Source organism: Hylaeus anthracinus, unplaced genomic scaffold (assembly GCF_026225885.1).
Source record: "Hylaeus anthracinus isolate JK02 unplaced genomic scaffold, UHH_iyHylAnth1.0_haploid 4, whole genome shotgun sequence".
Taxonomy (NCBI): domain Eukaryota; kingdom Metazoa; phylum Arthropoda; class Insecta; order Hymenoptera; family Colletidae; genus Hylaeus; species Hylaeus anthracinus.
This window is the reverse complement of record NW_026535289.1, coordinates 11,997,542-12,015,056: the sequence shown is the minus strand read 5'-3', so window position 1 is coordinate 12,015,056 and position 17,515 is coordinate 11,997,542. Positions and strand designations below refer to the sequence as shown.

At 44.4% G+C, this 17,515-nt stretch overlaps 1 protein-coding gene across 10 annotated transcripts in view; it reads left to right on the top strand.

Annotated features, from left to right (window-relative positions):
* Positions 1–17,515, top strand: part of LOC128894697 (multiple C2 and transmembrane domain-containing protein) — a 36,768-nt gene that overhangs the window by 15,606 nt on the left and 3,647 nt on the right. The window contains exons 4-13 of one of the 10 annotated variants that reach the window (XM_054156624.1): positions 1,604–1,879; positions 2,276–2,418; positions 3,368–3,559; positions 12,148–12,296; positions 13,074–13,479; positions 13,720–13,862; positions 13,958–14,317; positions 14,640–14,769; positions 15,590–15,754; positions 16,129–16,454. In XM_054156624.1, coding sequence (XP_054012599.1) covers positions 1,604–1,879; positions 2,276–2,418; positions 3,368–3,559; positions 12,148–12,296; positions 13,074–13,479; positions 13,720–13,862; positions 13,958–14,317; positions 14,640–14,769; positions 15,590–15,754; positions 16,129–16,454 — 2,290 coding nt within the window. Of the gene's footprint in view, positions 1–1,603; positions 1,880–2,275; positions 2,419–3,367; positions 3,560–6,917; positions 8,999–9,206; positions 10,159–10,614; positions 11,442–12,147; positions 12,297–13,073; positions 13,480–13,719; positions 13,863–13,957; positions 14,318–14,639; positions 14,770–15,527; positions 15,755–16,128; positions 16,455–16,660; positions 16,725–17,515 lie in introns of those variants that run through there. The other 9 variants (XM_054156619.1, XM_054156615.1, XM_054156617.1 and 6 more) reach the window with 9 other exon arrangements.

Below are 17,515 nucleotides of genomic sequence, written 5' to 3'. Positions count from 1 at the left end.
AAGGTACACCGCGCGAGGGTTATTGTCGTGATTGATCGTCGCATCCTGCGCGCCTAACGAGCCTCTTTTCCAGGCTCCGCGCTCCGCGGAAATTAAATTCCGATTAGTTTCACTGGACCCCGACGACGAAAGAGTAACTCAAAAGCGCGCGAAGTTGCTTTTCCACGAGTGCTCTCGTGCAAGGTCAGCAGAGGCGAACTTTCGCGGATTTTTACTTCGAAACTTCGTCGCTCGGCAGACTTTTTTTCCGCGTCGTTTGTAAAGCGGCAAACACGTCGAGGGATCGATGCTAGTACCTCGTGTCTCGTTGCATCGATCGATCTCAACGACCTTTAATGCAGGCGCGGTGGAAGAGCGGGGAGCTTTCGCGTAATCGAGTCCAATTACTGACACCCGTTCGACGGGAGCTCGATCGTCGTGTACCTTCGTCAAAGTATCGCAAGTGGATTGCCGAGGTCTGCCCGATGAAAATGAATCCAAACACGACCCGCTTTCACCGACGTTTAATCGATCGTTATTAAAATAATTTGTAATTACTAATTTACTAGGAATTACGTATAATTAAAAGTCGTCCGAAGTGGGTCGTGTTTGGGCTCGTTTTCATCGGGGAGACTTGGGTAGTCTGTTCGTATAGCTATCGTAAGAATCTATCGAAGTACTATACAGGGTGAGAAAAATGTTGGAGGTCCTGGAAAGGTGTGGTTCGGGGGTTGATTTGAAACAACGCTTTCCTTGGCGATAACGTCCGAGACTTCGTTAAGGAGATATTATTGGTTATTGGGGGTTAGAAAATAATTATCACTCAGTTATTCCCTTTTATAAGACACTCTTTATTTTGACCAGAGAGTTGGGAGCTGCGATGTTGCTCTCAAGAAGACTACGATCGAACTGAATATTTCAACGTCGGTGGAAAAGAAAAATATACATGTCGAATTGAGTAACCTCCTCCTTTTCGAAGTCGGTTAAAAATGCAACGAAAACTATCGGTGCCCTCTTGTCTCAGAAAAAAGTCTGCTGACTTTCTCTTTTAGGTCATAAACTAACTCCAAGAGACCTTTTCCGGTGTTGGTTTATTTTTGACCGTCGAGGTCTTGGACTTCGAGTCGCCAAGGGTCCGAAGTATCCAACAGATATTAACAGAAAACCCCGACCAATCAGAGGGCGGCTGTCTAGCGGGAGCTTAAGCTACTGCGGGCGCTCCACCGACATACTCGCTCTCTGATTGATCAGACTTTTCTGTTAATATCTCCTAAACGAAGCCTCGGACAACATTTTCTCCAAGGAAAAACTTCTTTCACATCACCCACCCGAACCACCCCTTCCAAAAAATTCTCGTACAGCGAACGTTTACCAGGACATTATTTACCGCATTTCACCCGGTACATTTTCCTGCATTTTCCATCTACGGAGTTGCGTGTACATTTTATGGGGCGTACCGTAAGCGAAGCGGTATTCGAGGATTTTCCAATAAATTTACGTTTATCGTCGAGCGCACTCGAAACGTTGCGCGGAATATCGAATCTCGAGTACTCGCGGATGGCACGGAGTCTCGATGCACGACGGCAAATATATTTGACGAAACGATACGACTTTTGTGCGACAGAGTCGCCGTTGGTGCGCGGCGACAGGCAGAATGTCGTGACGAGGCTGGAGGACAGCCCTGGAAGGTACAGCGAGGGTCTGTCGAAAGGATCCTTGAGCTACCAGGCAACGAAGGATTTCAACGAGGAGGCTCGAGGATCGATCAACCAAGACGATAATACGTTTCTGCAGGAGGAAGCAGCGCGACGGAGGGAATTGGCGTTGAGGCAGCATGCTTTTTTCCAGCTTCGTTTGCACATCAGAAGAGGGGCGAATCTCGTCGCTATGGATAGATGCGGTGAGACGCGTTATTTTCTCGTACGTTTCAAACGAAACGTTCGTCGCTTTTCCAACGTAAACCTTCGAGTATACCGAGCAAGTATTTATCGTTGTCTATTGAAAACATTAATAGACTATTAATAGATTATTAAGAACATTACGTAATGGTAAAATAGATACAACTAAATATTAAAAACAAACCAATTGCAATTCGATTTAAAAGTCCGGTATCAAATTCGAAAGATTGTAGCGTGTACTTTATTGTTGATATTTTAGATATCGAGATGCCAAACTGAAATATCGAAATAAATACCTAGCAAATTGTCTATAGAAAAGATGATTGGTCCATCCGAGATTAATGTCAATTAACTTAGGAAATAATCATCTGAGATGAGACGTGAATTTCGTGTTCCAGGCGCCAGCGATCCGTACGTGAAAGTGAAATGCTCCGGCCGATTGCTGCACAAGTCGAGGACCGTTCATCGCGACCTAAACCCAGTTTGGGACGAAAGCGTGACCTTGCCTATAGAAGACCCTTTCCAGCCTCTCACAGTCAAGGTACAATTCCGGCAATCGTGTTCGTCGCTGAGGGACTGTCGGAATATCTTATTTAACAAGCTCAGCTGAAAAGGGGAACGTCGATTTCGAGAGCCCTCGAAGACGAACGATTCGAATCCCCATCGTTCGTTAGCGGAGATGAGCACGATTTCCACGAGAAAATAAATTTGAAAGAATAGAATTTGAAAAGCCACTTTGAATATATATTAATTAGAAATATAAATGAGATAAAGGAAATGGAATAGTGAAAGGGACTCGAGAAACACGAATTACTATAATGGGATATCGCGAATGAAATTAGCACTCTTCTGTCAGGAATTCGTACATTCCCTTGTGCATGGTTTGAAACAAAGCTCTCGTGGTTAACAATGGTAAATAAAGGGGGTCACTATAAGATTCTATGATTTTTAATCATTGTACAATTTATTCACACAAAACAGAGCACAGGAGTACTAAGCGACAGAATTTATAAATAAATTAGAGTTAAACAGGTAAATTAGAGTTACCTTTACTTGTTTTGTTTCAGAGGCATGTAATATGAGTTAAATGTTTCTTTTTGTTTTCCTTCATTATGATTTGTAAATGACACGAGCAAAAATTCTTCCTTATATAAAAATTCCAAGGAATAAATTATCCATCTATCTATTAGCTCTTCGAGGTGCGCGATTATAAAAGAAAAATAAACTTCAAGCTGCACAGAAAAACTGTGTCGACAACTAACGCGTTTCGACTCGTATACAATTCTAATTCCATAGTATTACCACACGAGTGAACAATTTTAAATACAAAAAATAGTAATGCTAGGCAAAAGGTGAGACGATTTTCAACCCACCTAACTTCAACGAGTTAATTCGTTCACTCGAAATAATTCATTCCATGGAGATCGAAATTTTTCCCAACCACTAGCTCTTTCTTTCGACTAATCGACAGACCTTGGCTGTTTCGACAGGTCTTCGACTACGACTGGGGTCTCCAGGATGACTTCATGGGAGCAGCGCAGTTGGAGCTGACGCAGCTCGACCTTGGCCAGCCGCAGGATATCGTGCTGGAGCTGAAGGATCCCGCCAGACCGAAGCAGCACCTTGGAGAGATTTACTTGAGCGCCACTCTCTGGCCGAGGAACCAGCAGGAGAAGGAGCAGGTGATTCGTCCGATCATTTTCTACGAATAAAATGGTTGCTTGGAGATTATTACTGAATCGCTAGCCATAGATAGCAATCTTTCGAAATTCAAGGGGAACCTGTCCACCGTTTCTCATTCTACATTTAAAGGACTTCGAACATCCAAATTTTGTTTTCAGAAATTATTTTTACCACTCTTAGTGCTCCAAATTGAATTCTGTAGGAGTCTAAACGAAAAATAAACAAGGTGCGCGGAGATTCAAACCCACGATCCTCGGATTCACAGTCGACCGCTTTACCTACCAGAACCCTACGTGACCAATCCAGAACCCTACGTGTCGTGTTCTCGTTCGACTCCTTATTTTTGCCTATGAGAGCCGCGAATACTACAATTCTGATTACCCGAAACTGTTCGGAATCGCTTACATTTTAATTAAAAAAAAAAAAAGCAAGCGATTTTATTTTCTATTTTTGATGTTCCATGCCCCTCAAAGTGATCGTGAGTGATAAGGGTAGAAATATAGGTTTCGGTGACAGACCGAATAGGAATACAGAGTAGCGTTACAGAAAATAACAGAGCGGTATCCGGGTCAAAGACAGCGAATTTTGCATTTATAGATGTAGCGAACGCCAACAGATTTGCATATCGTGCCGGAGATAGGGGCGCAGCTTGCCCGCGCTACTTTGGCAAACGTTATCGTCCTCGTGCGGACGGAATTCTAACCGAAAGCGAGTGGTTACAGTCGGAAAAACGACGGGACGCGTGGCTCGGAAGTCTCGATCTGTTCGCGATAGAACAATTTCGGGACGCTGCAAATTGAAATTATTTCGAGTGTCTCGTTGGCTATAGTTCGCCGCGGGGAAATTCGCGCGCGGAAGCAGAATTTCAGGTCGAGTAGCCAACGGGGATGGTTTTCGACATTTTTCCCGACTACGAGTGGCATCGAATACGAACGCTAAATACCTCTCCGATCGATCCCGCGTTCGCTGTTACGCGTGGAAGGATTTCGCCGTTCGACGAAATATCGAAAAACGATGAGTCCCTTATTGGGAGCATCGGGAGTCAACGATTGGAACGTACTCGATTGTACAACCTGTCGAAGCGTTTCTCCGAAAGAGCGTTTATCAACAAATTGGTAGTCGCCTATCTTTGGGAGATGATCTCTCGCGATTACGGTATTTCTGGTTACCTCGTGACTCAGTCGTTTGTCGATTCTAATTTCTCGGGTTTCTACGAATATTTCCTAATTCATATTTTCGGTTTCTCGCTAATAAGTATCTTGCTAAAAATATTTCCTTAGGAAATAGAATATTTTCTTCGACAGAATCGAGGTCGATTTTCAAATTTCCGTAGTGCCTCCAGCCAGAAAAAAATTCGTACGCCGTTCGATGATTTCTTTAGCTCTTTTGATCGTACGGTGAAAGAATAGTCAGCGAGTTACACGAGGTGAGCGTAGCGAATGCCTCGGCGTGTATTTTCATAGCTTTTCGCGAACAGGGAAACTGGGTTATGCTAGAATCAGGCTCGCTTCCGTCGCGATATCGACTGCCCTTGTATCATTGTTGAAAAGATGTTGGGAAACTTGGAAGGTTCGCAACTTTTCCTATTAGAAACTTCCCCCCGTGGATGCCATGGACGCAGTTGACTCGAACATGGAAATACCGCTCCGGTAGTGTTTGTATTCTCCGGAGTATTTACTCGAAGACCATCGAGGAGACGGAGAAACGTTAATATTTGACTAAGGGAACCCAGATGGTCTCCTGTATCGATAATTCGGTAATCTTATCTTCTCTTAATCAAGATTTCGGTGCTAATCCTAATCTGGTTCTTAGATCTTTCGTACGATTTAATTCGATTGATATTCTTATCGTAGAATATTATTTTCTTTAATTTTAATGATTGAAGGGTTTCCTTTGGAAAGATCTTTTTATATCAGATTAAATTATTTTTTTTGTATCTCGTTATTTCTTTTATATTTAATATTTTTCATAGGAATATCAATCGAGTTGTAATCGTATTAAGTATCGTTGGGATACAATGAATCGTGAATTTAACGAAACAGTACCACGTCGAACGAAATTTTTACCAAACTCCTTAGTACCAAGATATCGACAAATTCTTTAAATATCGCACTTGAACGTTCTCGGATTTTACAAAAATGCCTGCAAGGATATTTAGATCGAACCTTGTCAAGTTCCAGCAAAATCGTAGACCTTACGTAGAAAAGTGTCTGATTTCGCGTGGAATGACCTGTAAGTGTGCCTCGTTGGCAAAGTCGCGACGTGACGTAACATAAATGTGTGTGCACTGTAATCCGCGCCTGAACGTCCGTCATAGTTCCGCTCTTGCTTGCAAACACGTTGAATGAACCTGTTCCGTGGTCACAATCGCCCGTCCCAGAGGGGTTTCGCTATGTGTCACATTAATGTCACGATCAATATTGGCGATAAAGAAACCATCGAGAAGGCCACTCCCCCTCGATGACGGATAGAAGAACAATAACAGCGATTTTGTCATCTGACTTCGAACGCAAACACCTTTATTTGCCATTGCACTTATCTTAGACATTATTTTTTCGCCTTAGGCTTTTTCCATACTTCATATTTTTGTTAGCCAGCCCTAACCCAACCATGAAAAACCGGAGTCGGACTGCTCTACTGTCTGCGACCCAACTCAAACACCCATAAGTCGCTTCGGTATCTTACTTTCGGGACTGTTAGTGCATTCGCCTCTTACGACTCCGTTGCCGAGGTTCGATTAATTCATTTATTTTTCGTTACAATGGAAGAACTTCTGGGAGCAACATTTCAACGGGACAACTGAATCGCGAGACTTGTTCGAATTCGCTGCTGAATCACGAGAGTTGTTTTATGTAATACAGCATCAAGCGACCGCGAGCGCGTTACGTAGATTTAAAGGGTGTTAAACGAACTTTAATTGAATAATGTCGGACATCGCGTGGACGGTCTTCGGCGACGTAAAGAATTGTGCTCGCGATACGTTCGTTTCAGGAAAGATAAACACCGATTTATTGGACTTCTTTTTCATTATAAATGAAAAATATATATTCATCATCGTTACATAATAACGCAACAGGTTTCGTTACAATGCTCGAGCATCGATTCCTGATAAATTAATACCTCTCGAGCCACGTATTCTGACTTCAGAAAATCTGAAACATGAAACGGTTCCCGAAAACCAACGATATTTATACTCGGTATTTGTACTCACTGTTCTATAACCCTCCAGGTCCAAAAACAAAATAGGTTTACCATATTCCGGTGAAATAACTTAGCGACTCAAGGACTCCTTTTTCGCAACCTGGAGAAGTTAACACCTGTCCGAGGTCTAGTTCGAAGCGTCAAACGGTTCGCATAGACTAGAAAAAAAAAAAAAGAACAACAACGAAACAAGATTCGACGACGATCAAAGAAACGAGAAGCTACATCACGGTTGCGCGAGTGTCGCGAGGGGACCGCGACAACGCGTTCAATTTCCTACATGGACTATTGCAATGTTTACCTCTTAGCGTGAGTGGAGAGGGAGATATAGAGGCTTGGTCGTCGCGTTAAGCCGTATCGTTAACCAGTCGCACACGGCCGTCGAGGAAGTGCGGTTCTCCTCAACCACGGTCCGTCTTCGCGTGTTGACCGTCGCCAGTCTCGGCGTCGCGCTTTAATTCCCGTCTCGAATCTCACCTAGGCCCTGTCCACGCGAGACGAGAGCCTTTCACTTATTCGAAACCAACGCGCGTATACTCCGCATGGAACGTGCATGGAACAGAGCATATCGATATATAATCAATGTTGCAATCCAGTATGTAAATATAGTATGACCCGAGGCGTTTCGAGATAACGTAATTAAATATAGAACCATCGACTGGTCCACCATTTGGCCAGACCATTCGAAATTTCACCGTGTGTGCTGGGAGTGAATCACGATCGTAAACGAGCCGTTCGGTCGCGATCAAACGGCGTAATTGCGGCCGCAATAACGCGAGAAAAAAAGCAACTCCGCAGTTTCCGCGGAAGACACGAGGCTCTCGTTCACGTAACTCGATTGTCCGCGGCGGATACACTCGTTATTTGCCTGGACGGTTTAAAGAGCGTCGGTGTGCGTCGGCGTGGATGCGTTCGGACAAGCCCTGACGCGGTTGAAACGAGGAAGAGGAACGACGAGAGGTTGGGAAGTGAAGCGAAGCCGCAGGCTAGAGTTTGGCCACGTGTACGTCTGACCGCTTGATGATTCATTGGCGAAGCTTTCCGATCATTAGACGACGGAACACGTAAAAAGATACACGTTGCGGATCGGTCGTTAAAGGGACTGGCGTTTGGGAATTTATTCCGTAGAAACGAGTCGGAGTCGCGACTTTTCCTTCCGCGCGATGTTTAAAGGGACCCCGGAGGACCCGAAAATATTTGTTTTAGTAATCCTTTCGGTGCAGTGCTCCCAAGTTTTGAGCCTCGAAGAAAAAGTAGCGTACAGAAAATTGTTGCCATTTTTGTACTATTAAACCAGGCAGACTCGCGGCCATCCGTCGACGTGTTCAAAGCAATTTCTTTTTCGGTTTGGAGCCGAGCCAAGACGCGATTCTACGCCACGGACGCAAAGGTCTCGGCGTCTCGTATCGGATTCGATCGTTCTTTTCTCTGGACTCTCGAGTCTGACACAAAGTCGCGAATAGTACTCGAGGAGATCCTCGATTCTGCAGAGACGAGCGAGATTCTTATCTGGATAGAAATTACACGTTAGGAATAAAATGGGAACGCCTATTTAAGAACCTTTAATAACACCGACGGACAAATATTATTATTCAACACGCGAACGCAGCGTCGGGAGTGTAGAATATTAAATTTTCAGAATAATTAATCATTCGAAACTGTCGCATGGCGTTCGTTAAAATATAGAGAAAATACATAAACATATGCGGTATTATAATATTCATAAAACAGGAAGACAGGTAAGCTGGAGAGTCGAAACGAGTGCAGGAAGGAACGTCGCGAGTGAATGAAAGTGTCCAGAAGGAGATTCCAAGATTAAAAGAATTCTGAAGAAAGGAGATATCAGCCACACTCGAGACAACGAGTTCATCGACGCAGATATAGTTTGCAGACATATTTTCAAACAGACTCTTCATTCGAATGACTCTTCATTCATTTATCAATACGCGAGTGTCCTATTAGTATACAAAGGACGTAAAATTCCAAAGTTGTCCTCGAAGTCCGGGACCCAGTCGACCACCTAACAATATCTTCGAAGAAAGGAACAAACGTCACGGGACAATGTTGGCATTCTACGGTCGAGGAGGCGAAACAAACTCACCTAGTCACGACACGGTGTAGCAATTAGACGCGGACAGGTGGTCGCGTGTGTACAGAGGAAGAAACCGCTTATCACTTACGTAACGCAGTCGGAGAGGTGAACTAATGATCCGCTTATGCATCGGCTCGATGTATGAGTTCGTGTCATTTCATTTCGAACAGAATTTCGTGCGCGACACGGGGCTTTTTTTCCTCTGCGATATTGCTTTTAGTTCGACTTTCTTTCTTCCTGGAATTTTTGTCTAGAATCGGAATTTTGGTATATCAGTTACGAGGGTTGGGTTATTTGTTAAAAAATAAAACACTTTATTCAGACCAGAGAGTTAGGAACAGCCATGTGAAATATGGAAAAAGGTCTGCTAACTTTCTTTTTTAAATCATAAACTAACGGTCCTCTGTCGATGTTGGTTCATTTTTGTTGTTAGTCGTTGAGCTCTTAAACTTTGAGTCACCAAGGACCACCAAGGACCCGAAGTGCCCGACACGGTAAATTTGGAATCTTAGTATTAGAGTTACGGTGTCAGCTCCTATCTAGCATATATGTATAAGCCATTCCCGACCAGTCTCCGAACAACGAGGCTACGAGGTCCGGATAAAAGCAACTTTGATCGTAGCTCGAAACATTTTTCTCTGCTTTACAATCTAAAGAAGTAATTACAAGGGAACAAGAGCCCCGATCGATATCAAACGCCTGACCAAGGAATGCTTCGTTTCAGGGCAAAATTCTGTTCGAAATAAAACTGCAGGGACTTATGCATCACCCCGAGACATTCTTCGTTACTTTCTTCTGGGATCGTGAAGAACATCATGGACAAATCTCTGAGCGACTCGAGCTCATCCATTTCCAAGGAAGATCAGAGCGTTCCTCGCAAAGATATCGACGACTGCACGATACTTCCAAAGGACGAACTCGGAACAGAGGAACACTCGGAGGACAGAGAATCGTCGGGGAACGATCAGCCCGCAGAGATCGAAGCTAGATCCCACGAGCCCCGGGGGGCTCCCAAGACCCCCAGACGTGGCCTGAAGAGACGAGACAGGGTGGGCGACAATGCTAAACAAACGCTGGACTCGGAGAACACTGGAAGAGTTTCTTCCAAGAAGAAGTCGACCGAGGAGATCGTCGAGAGCAGGTGGAGGCGATTTTGGGAGAGCAATCGGGACAGGTTCAAGCACAAACCCGAGGAAGACGTGGGGAAGTATCGAGCTGCGGAGGATGTCGCTGCTGAAGCTGACGCTGTTTTTCGCGAGGCCATCGAGGCGATGCGATTCGACGAGACTTGCGACGAGAGGAGTGGTAATCGATTGTTCTGTTAACGATTCGATTTCGATGATCGAGAAGTATAACGGTGGTCTTGGGTCAATTGCTCTTTCTTCTTTTTTGCTTTTTCGATTTTTGTCCTCTATGTAGATCAGAGTCACTGGAAATATTTACCGCGTCGCTAATATATGAAATATTCAACGTGGCTCAGCCAACATTAGTATCGGGAAACTGTTAATGCGTGAACGTTGAGTACACAACGTGATATCCAGGCTGGCACAAGTTGAATATCGGCCAATTTATCGATCAAACGTTACATAGTATTTGACGAGTATTTACAAGAGCTGCGAGCAAATATTTCGTAGACAAGGAAACCTTGTACCAACCTATATTTTTCAATTAAAAATTAAGAAATCCTGTCTTTCCTCTCTTTACTTCGAGGACATCGAGATCGAGATCGTTAACACGGTAATTACCGAAATAACCTTCCAGAAGAGTCGTCGAATAGAACCAAGCCATTCATCGGCCGAGAAGACCGCGATGGCTCGGAGGTTCTGGCAGCCGATCAAGGGGTCTTCGAAAACAGACCCGAAGAGGAGGAGAAATCGAGCAATGCGGAAAAAGACGAAAATACCGCGAAGGTGTCGATGGTGTCATCGGAAAGTAATTTCTTCGTGGCCCTCTCGGCTGAAAAGCACGCGGAGATCCGTAACGACCCATCTTCCAGAAGATGGAGCTCCCTGGAGAACCTGAGGGCCAAGATGGAGAAAGCGGGATCGTTCGAGTCGAAGATCTGTCGGTCGGTGGAGGGCCTGTCGATCGAGAAGCCAGCAAAGATCAAAGAGAAGAGGACGATCGGGTCGCTCAAGTCCTCGTTCGAGAGGAAAATGGGCTCCGTTGAGAGGATGCTGGAGGATCACATGGGGAGGATCCTGGAAGAGAACGTCGAGAAGCATCCGTGGCTGTTGCCTATCGAGAGTTGGATCGTCGATCATTGCAAGCCCGGCGCGAGTCAAGAAAGACGCGACGAAGAGTCGGCGAAGAGATCCAACGAGTCTCCAAGTTTCGAGGTTAGGTTCGCTACGATAGAGGACGAGCAGAGGGCGGAGGGCAGGGCTGAGATCCTGAAGAGGGCCAAGAGGCCCGATTCTCCGAAGCCGGATAAATCGGAGAAGAGGAAGCCCGAGCTGCCGTCGAAAGTCGAGGACTCCGGTCCGGCGAAGGTCGAGGTCCCTCCGGAGTCGAAGGACGCCAAGCATCAGGATCTGTTTGATAAGCTCAGGGACAATGTTAAGGAGAAAATGGAGGACATTCATAGGGTAGAGATTGGAATTTATTTTTTACGTTATTTCATGTACACGGATCGATTTTACACAGGGTGTCCCAAAAAAGTTGGAGGTACTTGAAGTTAAGGAGATACATGCTACTGCGGCTGTCCAGTGTGATTCGAGACAACGTTTTCCTTGGCGAAAATGTCCGAGGCTTCTTTAAGGAGATATTAACGGTAAATCCCGTTTTCTCTTAATATCTCCTCAACGAAGCCTCGTACAACATTTTCGCTAAGGAAAAAGTTGTTTCAAAACACCCCCGATTCACCCCGTTCAAGGACCTCCGACATTTTTAGGACACATGTATATATAATGAAAAATTTATTTGGAGACATCAAACCTATCACATAATTTAAACAAATTCTTTCGATAAACACAGAGCGTACGAATATTTAATAATAATAATAATAATATGGGCCTGACTGTATGTTATGTTAAAGTGAAAATCGATCGCTTAGTAGCTTGCAGCAATTTTCTAAAAGTACCCGATCAAATATTCTAATGTTTTCACTGCTGAATTAATTTAGCAATATCCCATTTAATCATAATACAAATGTATAGTTGTATAATTGTAGTAAAATTGAACAAAAAAGTCAACATTTTTCGATGCAGACTTTACAAACCTTACCTGTCGAGTGTAGTTTCGTTTCTTCCTCGTGGGCCACCGCTTCTACTCGTCTTATTTTTTGCATTACAGTACTTCCAACGGACCAATCGATTGGCAGACGTAAATAGACGTCTGAAGTCTCAAATATGGAGCTCCGTAGTGACGATTGTTCTCGTCGAGGCGAAGAATCTGCTCCCAATGGATATAGACGGGCTGTCGGATCCCTACGTCAAGTTTCGGTACGGAATTATTTATCGCGCTGTTATTCGTGACTCCGTTGCCATACCTGTTTCTCTTCCCTTCAAATATGCACGGCGCTCGGCGTCTGACTTATCTCTGTACAAGGTTGCATTACAATTGATGGAAGCACGTTACGTGCTCCGGTTAAAAAGTTCGATCTGTAGCGCGACTTTGGCATCCGATAAAAATACACCGTTTCATTTATGGATCGTTCTTTCGAACCCCTTCGAACGCTGGCAATGTTGATCGACGGTTCGGAAGCGTTGTCTAGACGATATAAATTGTTGAGAAATAATAAGTTGTTAGAAATTGTCACTTGATTATATAACACATGTGGTATCGATTGGAACAGGCTATTCCTGAACAAAATTTATCATTCATATACATATTTCTTTTATACGCCTCTGGTCGATTATCGTGAATTGTTTAGAAACCATTCGGTTGTTCGGACCGGTACATCGTTATATAAGATATCTTTCTTTACGCCTGATATTTAATTCATTCTCCTGAATCACTCGGAGTGCCACTTGAACGTCACTTACTCGAACGAATTTCCGTCTTGAATTTTTATTTCCTTGTTGCTCCATTCGATTCTCGAAGGCTCGCCACCTTTATTACATCCCTCCCTCAATTAGCACGTTCACGGCGGCGTGTACCACCGTGCCGCTCCATGACCAGAAACAAAAATAGCAGCGCCGCCGTGAACGTGTCAAACAAATGCGTCGAAATTCTTGCTCGAACGTCCAAAAAGATCAGCGTTTTTCCGCTGTTCCAAGACTGGGGACAGAGAAGTACAAGTCAAAGGTGGTGCACAAGACCTTGAACCCGATCTGGTTGGAGCAGTTCGACCTGCACCTGTACGAAGACCCGTACCTGGGCCAGGAGCTGGAGGTGACGGTCTGGGACCGCGACAAGAGCCACCAGGACGACTTGATGGGTAGAACGGTGATCGATTTGGCGACGCTGGAACGGGAGACCACCCATCGGCTCTGGCGTGACCTCGAGGACGGCTCCGGTAGCATATTCCTGTTGTTGACGATCAGTGGCACCACGGCCAGCGAGACCATCAGCGACTTGGCCGCTCACGAGGAAACGCCACGCGAGAGAGAGCAATTGTATCAGAGGTACGCTGTGTTCAACACGCTGCAGAGGATACGGGACGTTGGTCACCTGACAGTGAAGGTACTTGCATCTCCTTTGGCATTCTTCCGTTATTCGCTCTTCAGCGTGGAAGGCTTCGAGTATTCAAATAGTTGCTATCGGTATCAGCGAACGCTTCGAGCGACGAAGGTTTATTATTTTTGTTTACCATTGCATGAGTTCTATTCTATTTTTCAAGAAAAAGAACGAATGGCTGAACCTGTAGAACTGTTACTAAATTATATCGGGTGTTAACTCGGTCATTTTCGTGCAATTGCGTAGGTGTTCAGAGCACAGGGCCTGGCTGCGGCTGATTTGGGAGGAAAGAGCGACCCCTTCTGCGTCCTCGAGTTGGTGAACGCCAGGTTACAGACCCAGACAGAATACAAGACGCTCGCTCCAAACTGGCAGAAGATCTTCACCTTGTAAGCCATCGTTCACTCCTGGCTTCACTCCTTTACCTCTGTAACGATCGTAGCGTTCGCGACGTTTCCGCAACGAATAAATGACTCGTTTTCAGCAACGTGAAGGACATCAATTCGGTGCTAGAGGTGACCGTATACGACGAGGACAGGGACCACAAAGTAGAGTTTCTTGGCAAGGTCGCCATACCGTTGTTGAGGATCAGAAACGGAGAGAAGAGGTGGTACGCGTTGAAGGACAAGAAGCTGAGAGGTCGAGCCAAGGGGAACTCGCCCCAAATCCTCTTGGAGATGAACGTCGTGTGGAACGTGTTCAGGGCCTGCGTTCGAACGCTAAATCCCAAAGAGACGAAATACATGGAGCCTGAGATCAAGTTCAAGAGGCAGGTCTTCCTGCGCAACGTCCTCAGACTGAAGGCCATTATCATTATCTTCATCGACATCGGAAAATACGTTCAGTACGTCCTTCATTCGTTCAATTTTAACCGTCCTTGATCCTGGTCACCAATTGCGTCATACGTGTCCTGACTGAACTATTCATATACGAACACCTACTAAATATTCTTCGCGTGCTATGAATGCTGAAACGACGCTCAATTTGCACTTCTTCAAATGCTAAATTTACGATCACGTGTTGCACTTGGATATTTATCAAAACGCATACCACGGATAATTCCTACGTTGATGTGTACAAATTTACCCGAACGTAGCGCCTGTTCGTTTCGATTAAAATTGATGCGAGTCCGAATCTGACGATGAATTGTTTGTTTGTGCGATCAGGAGCTGCTGGGAATGGGAGAGTAAAATGAGAAGCGTCATCGCGTTGGTTTTTTTTGTTCTGTGCTGTTACTATTTCGAGCCTTACATGATCCCCGGCGCGGCGCTACTTATTCTGTTGCGATATTATCTGGTAAGTACACGAGATAGCACAATTATTATTCTAATCTAAAAGTTCGCTTACGATTTCCTCTGTAACACGTACTGTTCTATATTTTCAAAGTAATTATCTATATTCACACGTTTGTCTCTTCGTCGGCGCTTACTTATCCTTATCCGGTAACGAATGCAACAATTAAGCGTAGATTGGAGCAAACGTACAATTCCCTTCTTTTCTTAAGACGTGCTATTGTTAACGACTGTTTAGAGAAGAACTTCCGTGTACTATTCGATAAGGTTGCGGTGCACATTTAATAAGTCTATCGTTGCTATTAGCGCCACTTAATACAGATTGGTGTCCTCCTTGAGCTAAATAAAATTTGAATCGTAGAGGTATACGAACAGCATGAACGTAGATTTTAATCAATCTTTATGCACCCGATACGCGTATAAATAGAATCTTTAACAATTTCTCACCTCGGTAGACGAAGCATAATGTTTGAGATCCCCCAAGCTTGAACCTGATATTTCCTCTTGTATTTCAAGTTTGTACAACGGTTTAGCACAATTCTCGCCCCTTTAACAGCTTGTGCTTCTAATGAATATTCATTATATAATATCTGAATGCGTTTTTAGAGACTTCGAACCTATATAGCATATACCTAGATAGAATTTTCCTGTATTTGATATTACGCTTGACGATAACGCCTTGACGCGATATTACGCGTCGAACTTGCTTTAATAATATACTATAGTGATCCCAAATAAATGCACATAACATGTATATATAAGTTGAACGCTTGACGACCTTTACCTGCATCGCTGCATGCCTACCTTCTTCGCTACTCCGTCAGCTTTACGGAGATGGAAGTGGGCTGAATCAATGGATTTCCGGACAGGTCGCGGCGATAACTGGCACACCGTTGACGCATCACACGGGCTCCCATTTCCACGACGACGGGGACGACGGTCCAACCACGCCGGGGGATGACGACGACGACGACGACGACAAAGATAAGGTGAGCTCGATGCAACACGAAATTTGTTTGTTTATATATTCTTACGAAAGTGTTTTTGACATATTCGCGAGGTCCTCCCGATGAAAATGAGTCCAAACACGACCCACTTTGGACCACTTTTAGTTTGACGTTATGGCAGCCATTTTTAAAGAGCTATGAATTGCATATAACTAAAACTTGTGGTAAGGGGCTCGTGTTTGTACTCATTTTCATCGGGAGAACCTCGCGAATATATCAATAATACTCTCGATAAGATTCGATAAGATTCGATAAGATTTCGATAAAAAAAGTTTGATAGTTGACTCCTTATCCACTGTTATCGAAACTCGAGTAGAGTAAGTGGTTTGAACGCGTCGTCACGGATCTGTTTACAGGAAGAGAAGAAAAGTCTGAAGGAAAGGTTGCAAGCGATACAGGAAGTGACCCAGACCGTTCAGAATTCAATCGGCTACATAGCCAGCCTTTGCGAGAGGGTGAAGAATCTCTTCAATTTCACTGTCCCCTATCTCAGTTACTTGGCCATAATGCTGGTGATTCTCGCGGCCGCCGTTCTGTATTTCATCCCCGTCAGATACCTTATCTTGGCGTGGGGAGTCAATAAGTTCTTCAGAAAGATCGTACGGCCTCACTCCGTTCCGAACAACGAGGTTCTCGATCTTGTGTCTCGAGTGCCCGACGACGAGGAGCTCCTCAATTACAGGTTCGTGATTAACGACGATTCTATTCGATATTTACCAGCGATTTATACTAAGAACGTATACGTACACTGCTGCTTTTTGATAGCTTCAAATAAGTACATCCACTAAATTTTCCTAACTGAAAATAATCTCTTATGTTTAAAAAAAAAAAAGAACACCTTCGAAAACAAGTCATTTATGGCCATTTTCCAAATTTTATCTGATCCAGTGATTTGGACGGCAATAAACAGAAATTTTGAGAAGACACTATCCGAACGTCGGTTAGAACCTGGGTAAGACCGAAATTTCCACCGAGACGGTAAATTGTATTTTTAAAACGAAAGTATAGCTTGCCGTTTTAATGAACGCAAGGTCAACCTTCGGCGATTACTTCGAATGATCGAACCGACATTCTTTCTTTTCTCTAATCTCTTGTTTGAATTCCTTATCCCTAACCCACGCAAAACACACCTCATTCACACGTTACAGTCAGACACGAGTCGATCGAACATCCGTCAGTACAACATACGTTCAAAACACAAGTAATCGCACCGTATTCTTCATCTCTAACCGTTGTTGTGTAAATGTTCGGTGTTATACGATGGAATGTCATGTACGACACATTTTATTCGTCACTGCATTTCCCGTTTCAAGTTCGGTCGAACGAGGATCGATTGGCCACTCAATGCCCGCCGCTTCTTACTTTTTCGAAGAAACCTTTAAAGGTGCTCTGTCTTACCGGCAGGAGGTCGAACAGGAATATAGATCCTTAGAGAACATGATCTTGGGCGGCCAATTGAGATCGTCGCGACATTGAAACTGCATGTGATCAGGAACGTGCTAGTTTCGACAACGAACCAAGTTCTGGGCCTTGAACCTTAAATTACCGAGGGAGGAAAGATTAGGGTAAAACCACGTTACTTAATCGACCTCGGATCACAACCCTGATTTAGAACAGCATGTCAACGGACCAATGAAAGTCTGGTCGCGTGCTCTAGGGTTCCGAACTCTATTGGTTCCAAAATCTATTCGAGGAGCCTAGGTTACGTTTGCATCATTGATCTCTGCGTTCGCGAAGCCTGCT